Below are 23,215 nucleotides of genomic sequence, written 5' to 3'. Positions count from 1 at the left end.
GCTGATGATAACTGAAAAACAGATTTGACAGATTTGATCGCACACACACACTCCAACCAGCTCCTGAGGGTAAAGAGAAAATGCGATATTCCAGAAAAAAGGCAAAAGTCAGCCCTGACCCACATTGCATCGTAAAAATGGTAAAGTACCCAAGACTGAGGATACTACAGGTACTACTGAGTTTACTGATAAACTGAAACACAGACTGACTAATCATACATCCTCCAACCAGTTCCTAGTGGTAACGAGAAAACAACATGAAATGCGACATTGTAAGCAAAATGGTAAGGCACCCGAGATTGGGGAATACTGCGATCACTGGAAAAAATTGAAGCACAGATTTGGCTGATCACATATACAACCTGCTCCTAGGGGGTAAAGAGAAAAGGCGTGAAAAGCGATATCTGTAAAATATAGTAAGGTACCCGAGACTGGGAATACGTGCTGAACAGAATCTATCAGCTAGTTTAACAGAGGGATGCGCAGCAGATAAATTACAAAATTCACACAAGTCTTCCAACAACCTGCAGCACTCACCCCTCTTTTTTTTTCTTTTTTACATCAGTAATGACACTTCACTCCCCCCCTTTCCTCATCCCCTTATCACAAGAACAAAGGTCCATACATCCCCCCCCCCCACAAGCAGGCCCCCCTCCCCTCGAAATGACCAAGGGGTAACCGACAGGTTTGTAGAGAGATTTTTTTCTTGATTTCCCTGGTGGTATGGAGAATGGACACGAGCAATCCCCCCCACCGGACCTGCGGTTTCAAACCCAGTACACGAGCGGGTGGCCCCCGATCGATACCTGAGCCTGAATTGAACAGGGAGAAGAGAAAACTTTTCAGCAGCCGCACATCCCCTCGGAAACTTGAAGAGATGTCGGCGGTCATGCCGGAAATGACGCAAACTGGTGTCACAGCAAAACTGGAATGCCTCTAACAGAAAGGAACGCCCCCTACACGAAAGAAACGTCGACAGGAAATGGAGGCTAGAGGGAGGACTTAAATACAGCCTGACTCCTCCTACAAAATCAGGCTGACCTGCGATCAGCCTTCCACTTGTTTTACCATTAACAACTTTCTTGCCTGGTCTATAGTAAATGACGGCCGGGTGGGAGCACTGTTGTTCTGAGAGGATGTCATGTGATGCACTCCTGAGAATAAGCCTCTTGTGCAGCTGTGGGGCCACCCAGCGGCCCGATCTCTCACCCGTGACAGATCACTGCACAGGCCTGCTACCAGTGTCATGTGATCACTGTGGCCAATCACAGCAGATCACATGACAATTGCAAACAGTGAATGGCTTTGATTTATGCCATTTATTGTGTACAATTGTGTTGCTAGCTGTGGTTGGTCACAGTGATCACATGGTACAGACAGGGTCAATCACAGCCCATCTGTACAATGTGATTAGCTGTGGCCAATCTCATTCAATTACCAAGAGTAACCAGTTGTGGTTGGAGGTAGAGGGGAAACTGTCACCACTAAGGGACCATCCACCTTGTTGCCAGAGACCATTGTGAGTAAGCTGCATCCAGTACCAGAGCAGTCTTCTCACCAATCGGGGACGGTGAAGAAGTGGGAAAACTACAGCAAGTGCCAAGCCAGGGACCCAGCAGGACAGCAGAGGTGACACTTGACGAGCATCAGTGAGTGCCAAGCCAGGGATCTAGTGGGTCAGCAGGGGTGACACTTGAGGAGTATCTGTGAGTGCCAAGCCAGGGACCCAGCAGGGAAGCGGGGGTGACGCTTGAGGAAGATACTGAGTAATGGAAGTGGAAGAGCTCAAGGAATCCAGTGGCAATTGGGTCTGAGAGTCTAATGAGACACTGGGAGCTCAGTGAGCGAAGATCTACAGTGAGAGACTGTAGTGTGCAAGGAGAACTATTCCGTGTTACCAATAGTTAAGTGACTATTACAAGATTTGTTGCCATAGGAGACAACAGTCCTACCTATACAGAAGTGGCTTCCGGCTGGAGGCCTTCCATTGTATAGCTGTCTACCTATAGAAGTCTCGGAGTCTGCCAATTATCATTGCATGTTCTTAAGGGTGTCCTGACCCTAACCCTCTTTCCCACAGTTCTTGTTCAAGAGACAATAAATTTCTTTGCATCCAAAAAGTGTCTGACGCCCATCACTTCAGCTTGTATTACACCCACCATGCCTTGTAACCCACTCTATCAGGAGGGATGTCAGCTCTCCCTGACTCTGGAGGTCACCATTAGGCCTCTAGAGGTCCGGGACCTCGCTACAATTGTATGCTCTATGTACTAAATTTGGATTGTACATTATATTTAAATATCAGTCATAAGGAGATGATGGCACTGATAAGGGTTCATGAAGATTTAGGATCTTTTTGATCCATTTATTTTTTTAATGATGTAATAAAAATGTGTATATTTTTAAAAATTCAAGTGTTATCTCTTTTGTACCATTAAAGCCCGTACATGTATTTTTTTCATGTTTCAACTATATAATATTTTGGATGTGATACAGAGGTGGTAGTTTTTCTCATGATGAGCTAAAAGATTAGAATATTAGAATATTATCTATTATTTATCTATTAGAATATAGATATCATGTAATCAAATTTAGCAACAGCAGTATGAAACCCCCCCTAGCTATTACAGCCCTGTTTAAAGTATAACTGAAAGCAAAACTTTTTAGTTTTGGATAGAGTGGAGAGGTTTTTATTGATGTATTGATGCCCCAATAGGCAGATTGACCCTCCATATTTGTAATTTCACTAAAAGTGATCGTAAAAGAAAACCCCAAATTTTGGGTTGTCCCCATAACAGTAATAGAGAGGAAATCTTGCAATATGGACATTAGTTCTTGAGACCCTGGTGACAACCAGGAATACCCTCACTTTGGAGGTAATTCCTCTCCCTTCCTGATAGGGCTATGGAATGGAAAGTAAAGGGATTTAACCCCCCCCCCCCCCCCCCCCCGATCTATCCAAAATGAAAAAAAAAGGTTTGTCTTTAGTTCTACTTTAATGATTACTGAATCCTCATCTCCTTAGTAGTTTAGGTCCAAGTGCACCAATACTAGTAGGTCAGCTTGACAGATACAGAAATTTTAGAAGATGAACTTAGGAATGGCAGCTGATCCATATTTGTAATTATTTTAAAGCAACAATTCCAACTTATATAAGAATGAACATTTATGTTGTATATTTGCTAAAAGACGGATTTTAAGTTCAAAGCACTGCAATTATCTAACTGAACCCTTAGTATTTACAATTATCTCATATAGTTGTGTACTTTCCCTGCTTGTAAATCTTAAGGAAAAACTAAAACCAAATTGCTGGAACATGAAAGAATGAGATTAACGTAACTCAACCAGCAAATTGTAAAAGAGAACATAATTATCTGTTATTTTCTTAGCTGATATCTCTAGGGGAGTTGACAGACCATGACAGTGAGAGAAGGTGTCCAAAGTCCTCTACTGAGTACACTGTGTCTCCTTTACAGTAAATGTAAGAATGTTCCTCTAGACCAGCATTTCACAGCTAAGGTGTTGTGACATCCTGGGGTGCCACAAACATGGAACACAGTTTGCCCTGGACCAGCGTTATGGTGCGTGCTGGCCATTGGCACCGTAACAACCAATGAACCTCTAAAGCCTGGACACACCGTGTCCCACCAACACCATGGAAAGGCATGGAGCTGATCCAGGGCAGGCAACATGTAGGGCTATCCCCAACATTTAAGAAAGGATATAGTGCACCTCCATCCAGACCTTCTCTGTCTGCTGCCCTCTGCCATGCTGGTGGAGAAAAGTAGGGCTCTGTTGGGATGAGGGGACTCTGACAGGAAGTTGTCCTGTCTTCTCTAGTTGTAGATATACCCTCACTTCCTGTAAGGACTGGGATTGGCATATCTTTACCATGCCACTAGGTCTAGCCATTGTGTATGCACTGATATCTTCTTTTATTATTCATTATTTGTTTATTCTCTCCACATGTGTGTCACCTGCTATTTCTTAGTGTGTTTTCTTTCACTCACAGAATGGTAGGGTGTGGGTCTTTGGGGTCTCTCTTCGTAAAAGCCCCCAACATAGTATTCATCAGTCAGCTTCAGCTGATCATGTGAAGAGGGGTCTGCCCGGCTTTTGGGTAGGTGGACCTTAGTGTGCTTTGCTCCCATCAGGAGTCTTGTGTCTCAGGGGGTCAGGGAAGGGTCCTTCCTCTTTGGGAAGGGACCATATGACACACTCTTGTGCACTTTTTTGTGTGTGTTCACATACACATTTTTTGTTCACTTCGGTATTTTGAGTTTGTACACTACATCGCAGAAATAAAAAAATAATAATATTCTTTAACCAAGACTTTCACCAAGATTTTTATATGTCTAAACCGTTTCTGAACATCATGTAATTCATTTAGTTCTATATTAATTTATAAACACAGATTAATAAATTACAGTTGTGCTGTTTATGACTAATAATTAGTTATATCTAGCCCACAAGATTTTTGATCTACCTGAGAAAAAGATTGTAAATTATCCTATTATTTGTGTACAGCTTAATCAGAAATGCAGAGTATAAGGTATGGTGGGCGAAATTATACTTGTACTTCTAGAAGTCCTAGAAGTCACATTCCTGGCTCAGGGGTTACTGCAGTTAGTCTTTTCATTTGGTGACATACTAACCATACATTAAATCTGACCTTTAAAAGCCCTCCTTTTTTATCTATTTTGTTACTTATCTTCTTTTCTTTTTTTTTTCCTACCTCTCCAGCCTGATCCCTACCTCCATTCTCCCATAAGCACATCATATATTCCACGAGGCATCAGCTTCCACAGAGTAGCTGGAGGCGGAAGGGCATGATGCTGAAGGAGGGTAGACATGGTGGTGCATCATCAGGGGACTGGCTGCCTGAACCAGGAAGAGACAGCTTGCTCCAAATGATGTCAAAGAGGAAGATGTGCACCCAGCATGTGGCCTCAGATCACAGCATATCAATGGTAGATTTGCTAATGTGAGTATGCTTGTTGAGTCTATCCCAGTGAAAAAGGTAAGAGGGAGATTTACAATAAAGAACAAATGGTCTAAAATTATATTTAAAGGGCCCTTTTGCACTGTTGTGTTGCTGAAATGCATGAGTTCAATTTCCTGATAATTAAAATAGAGTCTGTTCCTGTCACCTTGCAGTATGTTTAAAAAAAAAGAGACATGTCTGTTTTCTGCATTTAATGCTTAAGGAGACCCATAAAAGTCAATGTTGGCACATCAAAACGCATATAACATGTGACAGGTAATTACCAAGTCTTGATCAATGGCTGCTAACCCTATCTACTCCAAATTCTAAACAGAAACAAAATGCATTGGAAACACACATCAACACATGTCAAATTATATGTCAACACACAAAGAAAGCGCAAGTTGATGCATGACAACATGCCTGCCTAACATGGCAAGATAACACACCTCTATGCAATCATATACATCTAAATTGTCTTAAAGGGGTGCTAAGATACAATGTTTTTGTAACAACAATAGGGCTGATCATGTTGGTATGACAAGCAGACCTCCCTACTTAGTTTAGGGAAGGTCTTACAATAGAGTGTAGCTCTTTACAAAAGTAGGTACGACTCTGCAACAAAGTTTGCCAAATGTCTTACAAAATATATATACAGTACTTGACCTTGAGGTGATTACAAGCTGACTCAGATCTGCTGTCCAAGATTTCTGGCTTATGGGGCTGGCTGTGCACCTTGCTGCTGGATTCAGCTTGTTATTAGCCCTATCAGTGATAGGTGCTCTTACTACCTAACAGTAAGGTGCATTCAGAGATAGAGGAGAGCCCAGCACCATTATTCAGGAAGCTTGACTGTTTATTTCCAGTACAAGATGGCCCCATAGTATGGGATTTCTTTGAGGGCTATACAGTTGATCCAACAAAATGTGCAGAGAACAGCCTGCTAGCTGCAGGAAGTAGTCTTCTTTTATGCTTCCCACCATAGGTGTGGTATAAAACTCAACTTTACTGTAAACTGGCATTTCACTTTAATGCACTTGCTGGGAGGTGTAAATCACATGTCTGCTAAAAGTATCTCCCAGAGACTCTTGGATGCATGCTCTGAAATTCCGAGTTTCTACCAATGCTGCAGCCACTGTAAAGCCAAATTGTGGTGTTACACTCCCAGGAAACACAACTAGTCCACATGTTAAGCAGGCCATTGATGATACTATGGGTGGAAGGAAAGAAAATCGCTTGATTTCCGACTGACTGTGTTGATGGGTGAATGCCTCCTGTCACGCTATTGTATAATGCCTGCGGGGGGTGCGGGGAGCACTCCCGGCCGGCAGAATAGAATGGTTAATATAGTCGCTGGCAGTAACCATGTGTAGAAAAACGTGACAGGCTGGTTGTCTATTAATCTACAATCTACAATGTCTACAATCAGCCTGCCCATAAATTGATCAAAATTTGTCCAGTTCCTGCTGAAACACACAAATTTCGATCCATGTATGGCCAGCTTTAGACTACAAACTGACCCAATGGAAGAGTGGAAAAACAAAGAAACAAAATGTATCAGAAGGAAAATCATTCCACTGAAGTCTACATACAATGCAACACAGTGATAAGCACTTCTGCCTTGCAGCACTGGGGTTCTCACTTCAAGTCTTGGTCAGGACACTACCTGAAGGAGTTTGCACGTCCTACCTGTATTTGTGTGGGTTTCCTATGGGTACCCTGGTTTCCTCCCACACTTCAAAGACATGCTGGTAGGTTGACTCCTGTCTAAAATTGGCCCTAGCATGATATTCTACTGAGCACGTTCAAGATGGTTGCTTCACCACTTGACCCAGTAAAGCACTTGGAGGTCCCAGGAAGAAAAGCACAAACTAAATGAATAAATTAAATTTAAAAAATAATACGACAAGCTAGTAGGTCATTCAACCCACCAAGGACACCCGAAACTGAAATATCAAAGGTGAGTGGAGTTGGCTTTGGCCCAACACAAGATATTTTGCTACCCCCTTCAAAACTACTAAAACTTGAAGACAGAAAGGTGATTCCTTCTGTGCTATTATACATGTACACATACAGTATTTCGGGATTACCAAATGCTCAAAAGAAATATATAAATTCAGAAATTCCCCAGTTTTCAACATCAGCAAGTTTTCTAAACATCCCATAAAAGCAGAAGATAATGTACATGACTAAAAGCTCATCACCATGTATGCAATAGTGCTGATGTATCAGGAACAATCCACAGCACTTACTAAAAGCCACAAACTTCTGATACATTATCTCTGAGAAAGGCATGCTCTGGTAGCAGAAAAAGGGCAGAGTGTTCCTATTCATCATTGCAAGTGATTTGTTTACAGAATGAATGAGTCAGTCGAAATCCAAAACAATAAAATACAGGAAGCCCTTGAGAATATAACTGCAGCACTTAAAAGCATGTTGCTGGTGTTTCATCATATTAGGCGACCCGTCAGAATGTGTAACGGAAGTGACATTCCGTTGCTGCCATCTTGCTACACCACGCACTCCTTAATAGTAAGGATACACTGAGAAGGTGAAAAGCAGACAACTTGTTACACCCACCGGAGTGTTGCATTTTACACTTATTTGTAACAGTAAACTGAGGTTATACAGTGAAATACAGTACTTTGGTTAGATGTTGAATTTTAAAAGCAGTGGCAAGCCTGCCGATCTCATAGGTTTGCCAATCTGACAGAAGTTCGCTGCTTTTAAAATTCAACATCTAAACATTCATACGGTGTTCTAAGTACTGTATTTTACTATATAACCTCAGTTTACTGTTAAAAATAAGCGTAAAATGCAAAACTCCGGTGGGTGTAACAAGATGTCTGCTTTCCCCCTTCTCAGTGTATACTTACTATGGAGGAGTGTGGGGTGTAGCAAGAGGGCGGCGATGGAACATCACTTCCGTTACACATTCTGACGGGTCGTCTAATCTGACAAAACACTTGTGTTCTCTCTTTTTCATCAATTATAACAGAGAACTTTTTACATATCACAGCTTAAAGAACACCATCTCAGAAAATATCAAATTATGTTCCACACTGACAAATAAAGTCTTAAGCAGCCCATACACGGAGCAAATTTCTTTCCTGCAACCACAGACATTGTTGATAGGGGAATCCATCCTGCCGAGCCATTGTATTCTTCCAGTGGTGAGGAGGGGTGGGGGAAGCCGCCCCCAGCGGGAGAAGAATCAAGGCAGTGATTATTGCTAGCAGCTATACAAGTACTATGCAAAATCCAGCAGACTTGTTGTACTCAAGTTGATCGATCGATCAACTTGGTACATTCAGCCTGCCCAAAATGGTTTGAATCTCGGCCGGTTCAGCAGGAACTGGCAGAGATTTGAACCGTCTATGGTCCCAAGCTGGCCATAGACTAGTAAAATTTAATTCAAAATGTGTGTTAAGAACATTAGTTCCATTTTTTTAATCATTAGTCAGGTCAAACTGACAATAATTTTAGACAACAGTAATTTCCAGTGGTATATGTAGTTTCAGTTCAGGAAAGTCAGTTTGTTCCAAAATCAAAAGTTAAACACAAACAAAATTTTGAAGTGCTTACTAACGAAAATGTTAAAGTCATTGAATGTACTGAGATTTCTTGTATGAAATTTTGTGCAAATTTTTATTTTAAAATCTACTAGTGTATGCCCAGCTTTAGGAACAGTAGACATGTTAATCAAAATGTGCTGTGATACTTTACCAAAATACACTAAGCATGCCCAGATGCAGACATAAAGGAGTATACTGAATGTATAGCCAACACATTTTTTTTTGTTTTAATAGGATTAAAACCCCTGCCACTTTAATTTTTTATGTCCCAAGGATGCAACTGGAAGTAGGGGGAAACGTCTGAAAGTGTGGGGAATTCACATCTTAGACAGTTTGTCCATGGAACAGGTGTCCCCACTGAAAGATTTCTCCTCACCTCTTGTTCTGAGGACAATGCTAAAACTTCGAAATTTCTATCATTTTATTTTTTGGTGACAATGGTCACCAGTATAAAAAAAAGGGGGGGATCTTCCCAAGTGGGGCACAGTAAGCAAGAAAAACTTAACAGAGGGTCCAACTCTTCCCCATGCTATCCAAAACTAAAAAAAAATTGGCTTTGCGTATACTTTATAATAACTCTTTCTTTCCCAGTAAAACAGATAGTGAATATTTACTGCTTCTGCTGCCAAACACAGCTTCACTAAAAAGAAATATCCCGTAAAGTTTACTTCAGCGACATAGGTGTGCGCAGCCTATTGCATTAGGGTGTGCACCTCAAAGCTCAAACACATATACTTGTGTGTGCATGTGTATATATACGGAAGGTGTCAGTAGAGCAGTGAATGGTGTCATAAGGGCAGATATTGGTGGTGTCAGTGGGGCAGTTACAATCTTATTTTGCTTGTTTTTTTGCCATTTTTTGGGAGAAAAAGAGATTTATTTTATTTGTTGAAATATCAGGGGTCTAAACATTGGAAATATGCACCACACGGGGTGATTAGGGTGTGCCCAGGCACACCTGGCACACCCTGTGCGCACGCCTATGTTCAGCGACCAAAACATCTTACACAAATAGCATGATAGAAAACAAGCGTCTACCTCCTGTCCCCCTGAGCTTAGTGGTGGCTTTCACTAAACCAAGAGATCAGGTCAATTTAAACTGGCAAAAGTTTAAATTAAAACGTTTTTCTGTATATCCTGCTATCAATTACTGTGTTCACAAGCAATTCCTTTCCATAGAGTGACAAAACTTGCACAAGTCAGCTGCAGTGCTGTCACTCTTTCTGCTTACTTCTGAGTTGGACTACAAGCAGCCAATTCAATGTCAATATGCTGGCACACTCTGCTGTAGTCACCATTAACATTATGCTGGCACATTCTGCTGTAGTCACCAATGACAATATGCTGGCACATTCTGCTGTAGTCACCAATGACAATATGCTGGCACATTCTTCTGTAGTCACCAAATGAAAACTATGATCATCAGTATCGACTGGCAAGTGCACACATCCACAAGAAGTTCCTACAAAACGTCTAGAGAGGAGAGGATAGAAGAGCAGAGATGATACCAAGGGTACCAAGGGACGACGTCAATAGTGTGAAGTGCAATGAAAACCAGCAGCCAATTATTTATAACCCTCAGTTCTTAACTTGCACTACAGAACTCAATTCTAATTGTTTTTCTTTATGCAAAACAGGCATTACTAATAAATGGCGCAGCTTCCACTATTTTTAGAGGAGATTTCCAATAAATAGGATCATTTTCTGTCTGCCTGGGCCCTTTCCTCTCACAGCCTTTGGGTTAGTTCATACATTCAGCAGTCCTTGCTGCCCCTCTGAAAGCAATTCATGGTGGACCACTTCATAAAGGCATGTGAAAGGCATCATGCAGTAACTATGTGCATTACATATGGTTTTAGGGTGCTTGTGGCATGGCCCCCTCCACTTATATAGGTTGTTAATGGGTGCAGTACCACCCAGCAAATGTGACATATTGTTTCATTTTTGCTGTGCCCATGAAGCAAAGCAGAGCCGTCCCTCATGGTTGTGGCACGTGTACAGCCTTGACCATTTTATACTACGTATCACTTTCTAATCAATGAAATTATTATGTTACACCTGAGAACTATGTATCATAAGGTGAAGCTACAATACCAGTTTTCATCAGCAGGTTTAAACTCTGTAAATGAAATGTTCTACTTCATGAAATCCTGCTGCCAATTGAGTGCTACATGGAGGAAAATGTAATTATTTATGTTCAGGATCCACCCTTCCCATCCTTCATTCTCACTTAGGAGAGAATGATGTTCTCCATGCTTGGTGCTTCCAGGGAGATACACATTACATATCCCAGGGAGCATCGGCTTCCATACAGCGGATGTAGGAGAAGGGCGAGGGCCTGGCAGCGCATCATCAGGGTCCAGTTGCCTGAACCCAGAAGGAACAGCTGGCTACCAATAAAGTCAGGGAAGAATATCATGGCGAGGGACCTGGCATGTGGCAGTGGAATGCAGTTCGCACCAGGACAACGCTTGATTCAATGGGTCCTGGGTATGTGAATTGAGGACAGCCGAGCATTAAGAAAGAGTACATTAAAAAAATGAAAAGGGAAGGGAGAAGTTTTTGTTCTAACAAATCCAATGAACAGCACTGTAAATGTACCGTAACTAAGACCTTCGAATAGAATCTATACAGCCAAAAAGAAAGAAATAGAAATAGAATAGATGCACTGCTGGAATATCATACAACAGTTTTATTAAAAAGACACCTTCACTTTGCCCATTCAGAGAAAAGTGACAGTGTCTATGTAAAGGGGTCCCCTCCACCCACTGATACTCACCTTGCCAGTGTCCTCCCACTGCCCCTTCTGCTGCTCCAGTCAGTGTAAATACATAGTGCTTCTGGGTATAGGGGAGTATTTGACCTCCTCCGAGGTGTCAGTGCTTGCGTCTAGCAACCAATTGTTAAGCACAAGTTCTGTCACATAACCAAGTAAATAATGTCAGAAGCCCATTAGCATCTGACACCAGCCTACACTGGGGATTCTGGTTTTGACAGTGACAGATGAATGAGTGGTGGGGAAGCACTGACAAGGTGAATACTAGTGGGGAAGGGTGAAAAGGGGCCATTACACAGACACTGTTTCCTTGTCCTAAATGGGCCCCTGACAGTGTTTTGATTACAAAAAAAATCTAACCTATAAAAACAATAAAATACATACACAGAAGCATCTGCCCAATAAGCATAAGAAATACCATCTTACCCCCAACAGAGAACAAATGTCAAAGTAGAGCTAAAGCCATTGTTAAACTGTTAAACAGTTACATTCAAGTCACAGTTGCTTGTGCTCTCAACTGAACTGTCAAGTCATCAAATTGCTGGTGTCATAATGGAATACATGTGCAGCACCATGGCAACTGCAGAACAAACAGAGGCTTATAAGATGGCAGCTTACTCGACTGTAAATATAGGAGGGTTTTGTTACACTAGTATAGAGAAGACCAAGGTCTTAGATTAGCCGAAAATGTAATAAAACAAAGCCGTCCAAAAAAGAGAACAAAAGACAATTCATGCAAATAATAAAGTTAAAAGCTCAATATCATTGTGAAAAAATGTAAAAGACGTAGTAAATCAAAGGAAAAAGTGAGTGCTGATCCCTGAAAGGAGATGGATTCAGCCATAAACCGCATGCAGTTTTTCTGTAGCTGCATCCCTCCCACTTACTTGAGATGCTATCAGTTAGCCTTTGCCCGGTTACATTCTATAGGTAATCAGGATGAAATAAGACACGTCCGCAGCTTTACACTGTCTAAAGCCAAAGCTAACGATTTGGAGATCTGTCCAGGACCAACTCACAATTTTGTATTTGTCCATGTTGCATAAAAAGGAACCCTTTTGACAACACTTTGAACTTGATTAACTGGGGGATGCATTAAAACTACAGGTTACAGTGTGTGTATAAACTGCAATAAATCAGGTGTGACCATATTTTCACACTAAATGTGCAAACATAAAGTAAATGAACATTTAAATAAAAAAAATATTTTTCTGTAAAAATCCTCCCTTAATAATATATTAATTAAGTGCTATTTCTTTTTTGCCAGGAGGGAAATAGGAAAAGAAGCACATGTAACATTGTACCTCTGTCTCCAGTCCCCAGGCAATACAGCAGAAAGATATACAGTGCACTCGCCGAGCAACAACAGAGGTAAGATTATCTCTGTTTTTGCTCGGCGAGTGCACTGTATATCCAAACTTTGTAAACAAAGGACCAGTTTACTGTCCTTTAGACTTTAGAGGGGCCGGACAGTGGCCTGTGGGGATAGAAAATTACCCGTGTTCCATGGGAGTAAACACTGCATCGGGCATGGTGGCTAGTGGAAGTAAATAAAATTACATAGCACCTGCAGGGGAAGGAATAGTGCCTCATCATTGGTATTATCGGGAGAAATGGTGCCCCATCATTGGTGTTAGGAGGAATAGTGCCCCATTTTTGGTATCGGAGGGAGGAATAGCGCACGGTCACTGGTATTAGTGAGAGAAATAGTACCCCTTCATTGGTACAGGTGGGAGGAATAGTGCCTCATATTGGTGGAAAGAATAGTGCACCAAGGGCCAGATATTTAAGAGATCTAAGACCTGAAATACAGGAAAGCAGCACTTAGAGGGTAGGAGCCAGTAGAACTGAAAGTTCCAAACTGCAAGTGCTTGGGTAAGTAAATAGTTTACTGGGAATTTTTAAAGCTAAAAAGCGCTTTAAGCTTGAAACCAAGCACAACTATCTATGTTGATAATGTAACAGTCTACCCATCAGCTTTTAAATGCCATTTTTCATTTTAAAAAACTACAGTTAGAACAATACATCATTTTACATATCTTTCATCACATGGGGGCTGATTCACTAAAGCTGGAGAAATGAAAATAGAACAAACATGTGAGCCCATCACAAAACCAATCAATTAGGGTAATTTTTTGGATGTGGTGGCAATGGTCAACAGCTCTTTTGTTCTTGCCTTTTCTTACATTTTAATGAATCAGGTTCACATTTTAAAAAATAAAGTAAGTTACAAAATTATACAGCAACACAAAACAATATAAACTGTAACACATGACTTTGAAGCTGATGAGATACTCACCAAGCCATTGCAGTTGCTCAGAGCCACTTTAGTTGTGGTATTTTGGTCCTGTAAATATCCCGTGTAATGACAGTTCTCTATGAAATCGTGTTTAAACTCAGGCCCATTCTTCCCCCAATATTCTACTGTAAAGTGTTTGGAAACCAAATCCGTATTTAGAGTCAGGTTTAAGTGAAAGTGCTTGCCATAGGCAGAAATTTTAAAAAATAATTTAGAAGCTTCCTGCTCTTGATCTTTAGAGTCCATACTCCTCTTCCTCCGTGAGTGTTTGTCATTCTTCACAGTAAAACTGACAAAATCCCCATTGTGGTTAACCCTTATAGGAACCGTCAGCTGGTAGTGTTCAAGGTAAGACAGGAACTCCCCTTTGTACACGTAAGTCAGGCCAATCCATGAAGGGACCATGCAAAGGAAAAGGAAAGTAATAGGGAGTAGTACAAACTAGACCAATACAACAGTCATTATTCTAAGCAAGGTTCTATTGGCATCCTTATAGGCTAGCATATCTTGGTAGATTATCTCAGCAATGTCCTACAGAAAATAGTGTAAAACATAGTTAAATAATAGTGCATTACAGATAGCAACTGAAACTGGGTGCCTTTCACACACACAAAGAAAGGCCCAGACTGGCAAACTAGACTCCCTAGATGGGCCGGTACATTGAAGCATTTGTGGGCTGGTGTGAGCTTCTGCAGGCCATTTAGTTAAAACCAGGCCCTTTTTATAAAGTAGAAAACCTTTACCCTTAGGCTGCACAATTTTCTGTGGGGCTTGGAAAGTAAGTCACATCTGGTGTCTAGTGGGATGTGTATGAAAATACTACTCTATACTCACAATGTGGCTCTTACCAAATGGAGGAGCTTACAGTGCACCTGTACAATTTTGCTGACATGTGAAGGTGGTATTATTATTAATAAAAAGTTTTGATGGACGGGGCCTAAACATGTCCGGAACTTTGATGTTGACATGCTGGGTGATATAAAATAACTAACACAAAACTGATAAACTGGTGGATTCTTGAATTAAAAAAAAAAAGTAATGTGGAATACGGAAATGAAGATTCACTGGTTAAATCTAATAGAAAAACCCTACCTTGAGATCGATAGGTGAGTCTTTGGTCCCTGTGAGATTCCGATGAAACCATGACAAGGCCCAATATCCAGGTCAACGTTTTCCACAAAAGTTCCATAATTTGGAAAACAAGAAAACGGACACGTCTTTCTTTTTTGAATCGTTTTCTGTTTGAGGCTACCTCTCTCCTACAATATTAGTTCGATCCCAGAATGGAACCATAACAAGTCCATGTACTCTTCTTCCTTCTGTGCCACCACCTTGATTAGTGGCTTTTCAAAGGAAGATTTACTTCTTAACGGAAGGCCATCTCCTAAATTTTCTTTCTTCTTTGTCCATTTTGTCTTAGTCCAGTTAAAATGCTCACCAAAAAAGTTGAAACTGACAGAGGAGCAAAGAAAATAAATCCTTCACGCAGCTTCTCAAGTATCATATAGGAAAATTAATGAGAGTGGGCCATTTCTGTACCTGTAGGAAATTAAAAATAAGAATATGTAAGTCAAACCAATTTTTGTCTGTGCAAAACGAAGGAAGGCAAACCCCCATAGCCATATGACAGAATGATTAAAACTTGGTGGTTATAACTAATGTTACAAAATATGGAGTAATTAAATTAAGCCAGTGTTGTTCATCATAGCCTAAATAAACATTTAAAAGACTAAACATAATTGGCTAACCTAAATAATGTGTCAAGGCCAGACCGCTCATTTTTCATAAACGACATAAGGAAAAATTATATAGTTTACTCTTCCCTCCCTTTTTTTTTTTTGAAAAGTAAAGGTATCTGATTTCACAGCATGATAAGATCTTTAATTGAAGAATCTAAAGAAAGAGAAGTTTATGGAATTGAAACTTTCATATTATACTTCACGTAAATTCCTGTCATGCTACTCTCATTCTGGTGGGACTGTGAAAGAGAATATTGTCAGTCACACTAAATATGAACTGTTTTGTACTGCATCAGTAAATAACTTGCATACACACTAGTTCAATGCAGTTGTCTCTTCAATATTAATGAGGTCAAGCTAAAGGGACAATAAAAAAATAAAACTCCCAGCTAGATAAAACAGCTCACTTAACTTATTGTATATGCCTGAACAGACTCTACAAATGACATGTTGAACATCTATAGTTCCTTTCATTCTCATCTTTTCTGTGTGTCTTTGAAAATTCTATCATCTAAAGAACTAGAGAAGATTAATACTCACAAAAAAAGACTTTGGAAGACTTCAACAAATAGATTGGAATACACAACATCCTTAACACTATAGTACTCCAAAACGAAATGAAAACTTCACATCACAATCTTCCCATAACATGCACTTGATGAAAAACCTCTAAAATAGTCTTAAATGTCCCCCATAAAACCAACACTATCTAAAGCCCTCTTATGTATTAGATCTCCTAAGGAGTAACAATATAGTATACGGAGCTTCGCACAAAATTCAGGTTCCTAATAATATACATCCAAAAATCTCTCAGTATATGTTAAATACTCCATGTAGTAGTACCACATTGTCCGGTGTAGTTACATGTACCAACCACTCACTGGAAACCATGTAATGATTGTTGGTCCAGATAAATTAAGTGAGTATCAGTTAGGGTATGAAAACCACAACATGGGTCCAATAGTCATATAAACCGAACAGCCACAATTTCATGGCCACTGACAGGTTTAATGAATAACATTTAATATCATTACAATGACATGTGAAAGTAGGTGGGATATATTAGGCAGCAAATAAAAATATTGTCCCTGAAGCTGATGTGTTGAAAGCAGAAAAAATAGTCATTGCAATTTGTTGTTTATGGGGCAGCGTAGCTGCAGACCAATCAGGGTGCCTATGCTGACCGTTAACAGCCAAGCCAAGCACCTGTAATGAGCATGTGAGCATCAGAACCGGACCATGATGCAATGGAAGAAGATGGCCTGGTCTAATGGATCATGTTTTCTTTTACATAATTTGAATGGCCTGGTGTATGTGCACCGCTTACCTGGGGAAAGGGGGTCACCATTATGCACCAAGATGTCACCAGGACATTACCAGGATATGGGAAAAGGGCAAGCTGGTGGAGGCAGTGTGATGCGTTTTGCAATGTTTTGCAGTCCTTGGGTCCTGACATTCATGTGAATGCTACTTGACACATACATCCTACCTAAACATAGTTGCTGACCACTACACCCCTTCATGGAAGCATTATTGCCTGATAACATTAGCCTCTTTCAGCAGGATTATGTGCCATGCCACACTGCAAAAATGGTTCAAGAATGTTTTGAGGAACACAACAACAAAATTGTTGTGGCCTTCTAATTTTCCAGACCTAAATCCAATCAAATATCAGTGGGATGTGTCGGAAAGAAAAGTCTGATCCATGGAGACCCCACCTCACAACTTACAGGACTTAAAGGACCTATTTCTGATGACCTGGTGCCAAATACCACAGCATACTTGCAGAGGTCTAGTGGCGCCCATGCCTCGACAGGTCAGGGTTGTTTTGGTGGCAAAAGGGCCTGTTTTAGCAGCAAAAGGGAGACCTACTCAATATTAGGTGGGTGGTCATACAGTGTGTCTACGTCAAAATTTGCAATCAGTTTAATTATACATAAAGCTAAAGTGACCCCTTGATGGATCAAGAGCTATGTGAATTCAGACACATTACATGTTCCATAAATGTTGCATTCTTAATATAATTGTGAATTATAGTCTCTGGATGGCTGACCATGTATATGATTCAGAAGTAAACCAAGTACATCTAAGAAATGACAAATTAAATTTAAACTGGTCTCCTTATTTTGCTACATATAGATCAACATTGTACTTAATAATTACACTATACGTAGAGTAAAATGAACCCAATAAATCAAATTGTATCAAAATTTCATTCAACGTGAGAGATCCCCCTTAAATCATCATTCTCTCAGGACCTTTCTGTGTTCACAAGAGGTTTAATTACTTCTTTTGGGTCTTATGGTATTTATATGTTTTAATGTCTTTGTGGATAACAGCTGTAGTAACTTTAAATGATATTGTCAATATGTTTCTGAACAATGAATCCATTATGGTCCAATAAAAGAATGGTTACAATTTATATATCATTGGGATTCCTATCAATGTTGTCACCCCAAGTAAGATTTTAAATTACAACAAACGTTGGTTAGATATTATATATCATTGGGGTTCGTATCAATGTTGTCACCCTAAGTGAGATTTTACATTTGCATATTGTATAGTTCTTTTGGATATTGTATAGGGGTTACTACCCATTTGGATCTACACGTAGTTGTAATTAAGGGTACGTTGTAGCTAAAGACTTACTTTTGCAGTGATACTTTTAAAGGAATTTCATTCAAAAGTTTCTATAGCACTAAAAATCTTTGTATGATATCACAGCAACACATATAACCACACAGTATATAGTATTATAGCAGCACCTGTGATTATATTTTTTGTTTGGCCCTAAGCACATTGGGCATTTAGCCTTTGCGCATGACATCCTGGTATTTTTGCTTAGGCATACGCCACAAGCACACTGTCCAGCCCTGCTGCCAACAGCCTGTAAAACTCAATGAAGTCTGTGTTTTGGGCATTCGCCCCATGGCGCATACTGCCCTAAATGTTAGTATCACTTGGTGCACCTTCCAGTCACAGCATCTGTTAGCCTCTCAGTGAGTTTTATAGGCTACTAGCAGAGAGCTGAACAGTGTGCCTGTTCCTTCCACCTGCACAAAAATGCTGGGATTTAAATGACCATTTTATCTGAGCAAGATTTTGCATCCACAACAGTGCATATACTGTAATTGTAGTCCTTATTGTTAAAAACAGCTCACAAAACAAAGTTCAAGAAATTACATTTTTGCATTCATAAAAACAGATATAGTTGCAATCCTTATGATTTCATTTTAATTTCATTTTGTAATTGTATATTGTTAAGAATGCTGTCTATTTCATTCTGTCTGTTGGAGTCTTCAAATCAGTTTTGGTTGCTTTTTTTCAGAACAATACACAAGAAATACTGGCTCATCTTTTGGACTAAAATTGCTTACTCTTATTTTACTGCACATAGTGAGAGTCAGAAAGAGTCCGCCTCATTTCATGACTGGAGAGCATCCAGCATCATCTAACACTTTCCTACCTAGCCTTACTGTCCTTTGTCCGCCCCTTTTATTTATTGGATTTCAGTTCTTTCAATTACGGTATGAAGGCTTAGCATCACATATGGTCATTACCTAAAGCAGTCGGCATCCTTAAGCCGGCCAAATCTCAGCCCGATTCAGTAGGGACAGGCCAATATTCGATCCATCTATGGGCAGGCCGTTTGTACCCAAATGGTCATCGATCGACTTGGGTACAACCAGCATGTCATATTTTCAGCATGCAATTATTGCCAGTGGCAATAGCTGCTAGCAATTATCATTGTGTTCTCCAAGCAAGGATGGCTCCCCTTGCCCCCCTCCCACTAGGAGAACACAATAGTTCCATGTGAGGCATTCCCCCTTCAACACAGTCAGTGTCAAGCGATTTTCTTTCCGGCAACCCATGTGTCACGGACCTGGCCGGAGCAGAGGCTGTTGGAGAGGACTGTATGCAAGCCTGTTGCCCACCGATTATGGGCCCTAGCATTTGAGGTGAATGAGAAATCCAGTCTGAACTGTATTAATTGGACTCAGTCATGTATATATTGTATGGGGACTCCTTACTGTAGATTTGTGTCCCTGAAGAGGGAGGGGGGATTCCTCCAGCAGCCCCCTGCTGATAAGACTGATTCATTCTGTTGGGACACATCCTGTGAAGAGATGCTGGTGTTATCAACATGTGTTTATGTTAATTGAGAGAGCTGATCACATTAGCCACCAGCACTGGCTAATAGACGAATGGTCTAGGCTGAGGAGGGGGGAGATTGTTGTTTGTATTGTTAATTGTATTAATGTGTGAAGCTCGGTGTCCACAAGACTGCCATATGGTCTGGGTACATTTTGTAGTAAATTAGGTCATGTTAATTAGGTTAGCTTTGAGTCATCCCTGCTGTATAAAGGTCTGTGAGATCTCAAAATAAAAGTGAGTTCTGATGTACTCCAAGACTGGTGTTGTCTAGTTCTTGGGGTTCCTATGGCCAGATCCATTGGACTCGTGTTCCAGAACTTAGGAAGCAGTATATGACGGAAGCACTCAAGCGGAGTGTGGGGCGTTCCCTGACATTGGTGGCAAGCAGCGGGAAAGCTTCCTGAAGTCTGAAGTCTGTGACATCCAAACCTCCAACTGGATCCAAGATCAGCATAGCAGACTTCAGTCACCCCAGCGGAGATATGGACCTGGCATCAGAATTCCCGGGGCTGCTGCGGATCATCCTTTCAACGTACACCAGGACTGTGTCTGAGGATGAATACCTGGAGCTCAGGCAGCTGATTCGGGTGGAGCTCTGGATGGCAGCCCTCCGTCTCGCTGGTATAAAACAGGGCAAGTGCTTTCCAACCCAAGAGCAACGGGCCAGTGACCAACGGGCATTGCGGATGGCATTCCTGGGAGAGCAGCCCCAGGAGCAATGGGTGACTGAGTTGGACAGGTTGGTCCAGCAGGAGATAGAGCTGGACAATCGTTATCGGGCTCTGCAATGGCACGCAGAGGAGGGATATTTAGGGGAGACAACAGAATGCTCTCCGGAGGGATATGACTTTGGCGGCCCTGGATTGCTGTGGGAGAACCTTACAGATCTTTTTATGTTTGGCGATGAGGGGGAACCTGACCTTGAGGACATGAGGGACTATAGAGAGTCTATGCTCGGTCTTGCAGGGGTCTCAGAGCTCAAACCTGATCTGGACCATTTGCTAAGGAAGGAACAGCATCTGGAAAGGGCATACAGGAAACTGCTAGAACAAGTTCAGCAGCATGCCAGAGAATCGGCAGTGGAAAATCCGGAGATTGCCGTCCCCAAACCTGAAGTGCTGACAACAGGGCAGAGCTCTGCTAACCTCTGTCCAGAAATGATAACATCTTCTGGGTTCCATGGACAGGAGATGGTGAACCTCTATTCCCAGACACCAGTTATAGAGGTAGAGGATTTAATAGACTTTTCTGCTGAGGAAGAACAACCTGATGAGCCTCCAGCAGAAGAGCTGCTATCAGGGCCAAAGTTCACTGTGTTCTGCCCAGCACCAACAGTGGCTTCAGCCTTCCTGAGAGAAGAGGTAGTCAGCCTTTCTCCCACAACACTGACAGGGACATGTGATTTTCTGCCAGCAGCATCTATGGAGTTAAAACTAACTTCTCCAGCTGAAGATCTGGTAACTGAACAGAGGATCCAAGACCTCTGTCCCACACTTTTACCAATTCCAGAGACTGGGGATTTAATAGACGTTTCTGTAGAGGAGGAACCACCTGGCAAACCCCCAGCAGAAGTGCTGGCAACCGGACAGAGGGTCCAAGACCTCTGCCCCACACCTGCAGCAATTGTGGAGGCCCAAGGTGAGGAGGTGGCAGTCTATTGCGAGCTGCAGATCAGGATCCAAGGAGAGAATGCAGTCATCACCTCACAACTGCAGCTTGATCTGGTGTCGGTTGATGGGGCTTCAGTCCCCACCTGTATACCCCAGGGATGCTGGGCAGTCGGCCCAGATCCCCAACAGCAGGATGGAGTGAGCCCAGTCCCCCTGTCTTCTCTCCAGCGGCAGAAAGGATTCCAGGGAGAAGGGCCAGTCCGGGCCTCTCCCCAGCGGCAGATATGTTCTCTGAGAGAGGCAGAGGATGGCTGGGTGAGTAATACACTGTTTGGAATAATTTGTTTGGGGTACTGTGTGGGTACAGGCAGTAGAGGACTGGAACTATGGACCAACTTCGGAGTCAACCCGTCTGGGGTCTCCTCCTGTGTTAGTCTCCTGCCGAAAGGGGAGAAATGTCACGGACCTGGTCGGAGCAGAGGCTGTTGGAGAGGACTGTATGCAAGCCTGTTGCCCACCGATTATGGGCCCTAGCATTTGAGGTGAATGAGAAATCCAGTCTGAACTGTATTAATCGGACTCAGTCATGTATATATTGTATGGGGACTCCTTACTGTAGATTTGTGTCCCTGAAGAGGGAGGGGGGATTCCTCCAGCAGCCCCCTGCTGATAAGACTGATTCATTCTGTTGGGACACATCCTGTGAGGAGATGCTGGTGTTATCAACATGTGTTTATGTTAATTGAGAGAGCTGATCACATTAGCCACCAGCACTGGCTAATAGACGAATGGTCTAGGCTGAGGAGGGGGGAGATTGTTGTTTGTATTGTTAATTGTATTAATGTGTGAAGCTCGGTGCCCACAAGACTGTCATATGGTCTGGGTACATTTTGTAGTAAATTAGGTCATGTTAATTAGGTTAGCTTTGAGTCATCCCTGCTGTATAAAGGTCTGTGAGATCTCAAAATAAAAGTGAGTTCTGATGTACTCCAAGACTGGTGTTGTCTAGTTCTTGGGGTTCCTATGGCCAGATCCATTGGACTCGTGTTCCAGAACTTAGGAAGCGGTATATGACGGAAGCACTCAAGCGGAGTGTGGGGCGTTCCGTGACAATAGTTCCATGTGAGGCATTCCCCCTTCAACACAGTCAGTGTCAAGCGATTTTCTTTCCGGCAACCCATGATTTCAGGATAGAAAATCACATTATCTATGGCCTGCCTTAATTGCCCTCTACACCCCAGATATTGAGAAAGGAATTACAAATAATGTTTAATAAATATCTAGTAAGGAGAGAAGGGTGTGACCCTGGCCATTGGCTGAGCAGCACAGGTCACAGAAAGTCAATGAAATCACTGGTCATGTGTAACTTGCAGCTCTGCAGTACTAAATGCTCTTCATGTTTCCATTATTCCTGCATAAAAATATATGTATACTCATGTTCAGTGTCCTCTTGCTTGAGCTGAGAGATCACAATAATCTTAGTGGAGCTACAGCCATTAACCACTTAAGGACCAGCCTTGTTTTGGATTTTAGGTGTTTACATGTTTAAAACAGATTTTTCTGCTAGAAAATTACTTAGAACCCCCAAACAATATATATGGTTTTTCTTCTAACACCCTAGAGAATACAATGGCGGTCATTGCAATACTTTTTTTTGCACCGTATTTGCGCAGCGGTCTTATAAGCGCACTTTTTTTGGAAAAAATAAAACAACAGTAAAGTTATCCCAATTTTTTTTTATATTGTGAAATATAATGTTACGCCAAGTAAATTGATACCCAACATGTCATGCTTGAAAATTGCGCCCGCTCGTGGAATGGCATCAAACTTTTACCCTCAAAAATCTCCATAGGCGACGTTTAAAAAATTCTACAGGTTGCATATTTTGCGCTACAGGGGAGGTCTAGGGCTAGAATTATTGCTCTCACTCTACCTGTCGCGGCGATACCTCACATGTGTGGTTTGACCACCGTTTTCATATGCGGGCGCTACTCGCGTATGCGTTCGCTTCTGCGCGCGAGCTCGTCGGGACAGGGGGGTTTTAAAATTTTTTTTTTTAATTTTTATTATTTATTTT

The 23,215-nt window shown here is 41.6% G+C and overlaps 1 protein-coding gene across 1 annotated transcript in view; it reads right to left on the bottom strand.

Annotated features, from left to right (window-relative positions):
• The window catches only part of ADAMTS6 (ADAM metallopeptidase with thrombospondin type 1 motif 6), a 504,558-nt gene that overhangs the window by 407,396 nt on the left and 73,947 nt on the right, over window positions 1-23,215 (bottom strand). Inside the window, exons 2-3 of the mRNA XM_073623564.1 lie at window positions 14,727-15,173; window positions 13,635-13,999 (exon numbers count right to left, since the gene is read on the bottom strand). Of these exons, the coding sequence (XP_073479665.1) occupies window positions 13,635-13,999; window positions 14,727-14,823 (462 nt within the window). The 5' untranslated portion in view covers window positions 14,824-15,173. The remainder of the gene's footprint in view (window positions 1-13,634; window positions 14,000-14,726; window positions 15,174-23,215) is intronic.

This window comes from Aquarana catesbeiana, linkage group LG01 (assembly GCF_042186555.1).
Source record: "Aquarana catesbeiana isolate 2022-GZ linkage group LG01, ASM4218655v1, whole genome shotgun sequence".
NCBI classification, from domain to species: Eukaryota; Metazoa; Chordata; class Amphibia; order Anura; family Ranidae; genus Aquarana; species Aquarana catesbeiana.
Note: the sequence above shows the minus strand (reverse complement) of the source record. Positions and strands in the feature narration are given on the sequence as shown.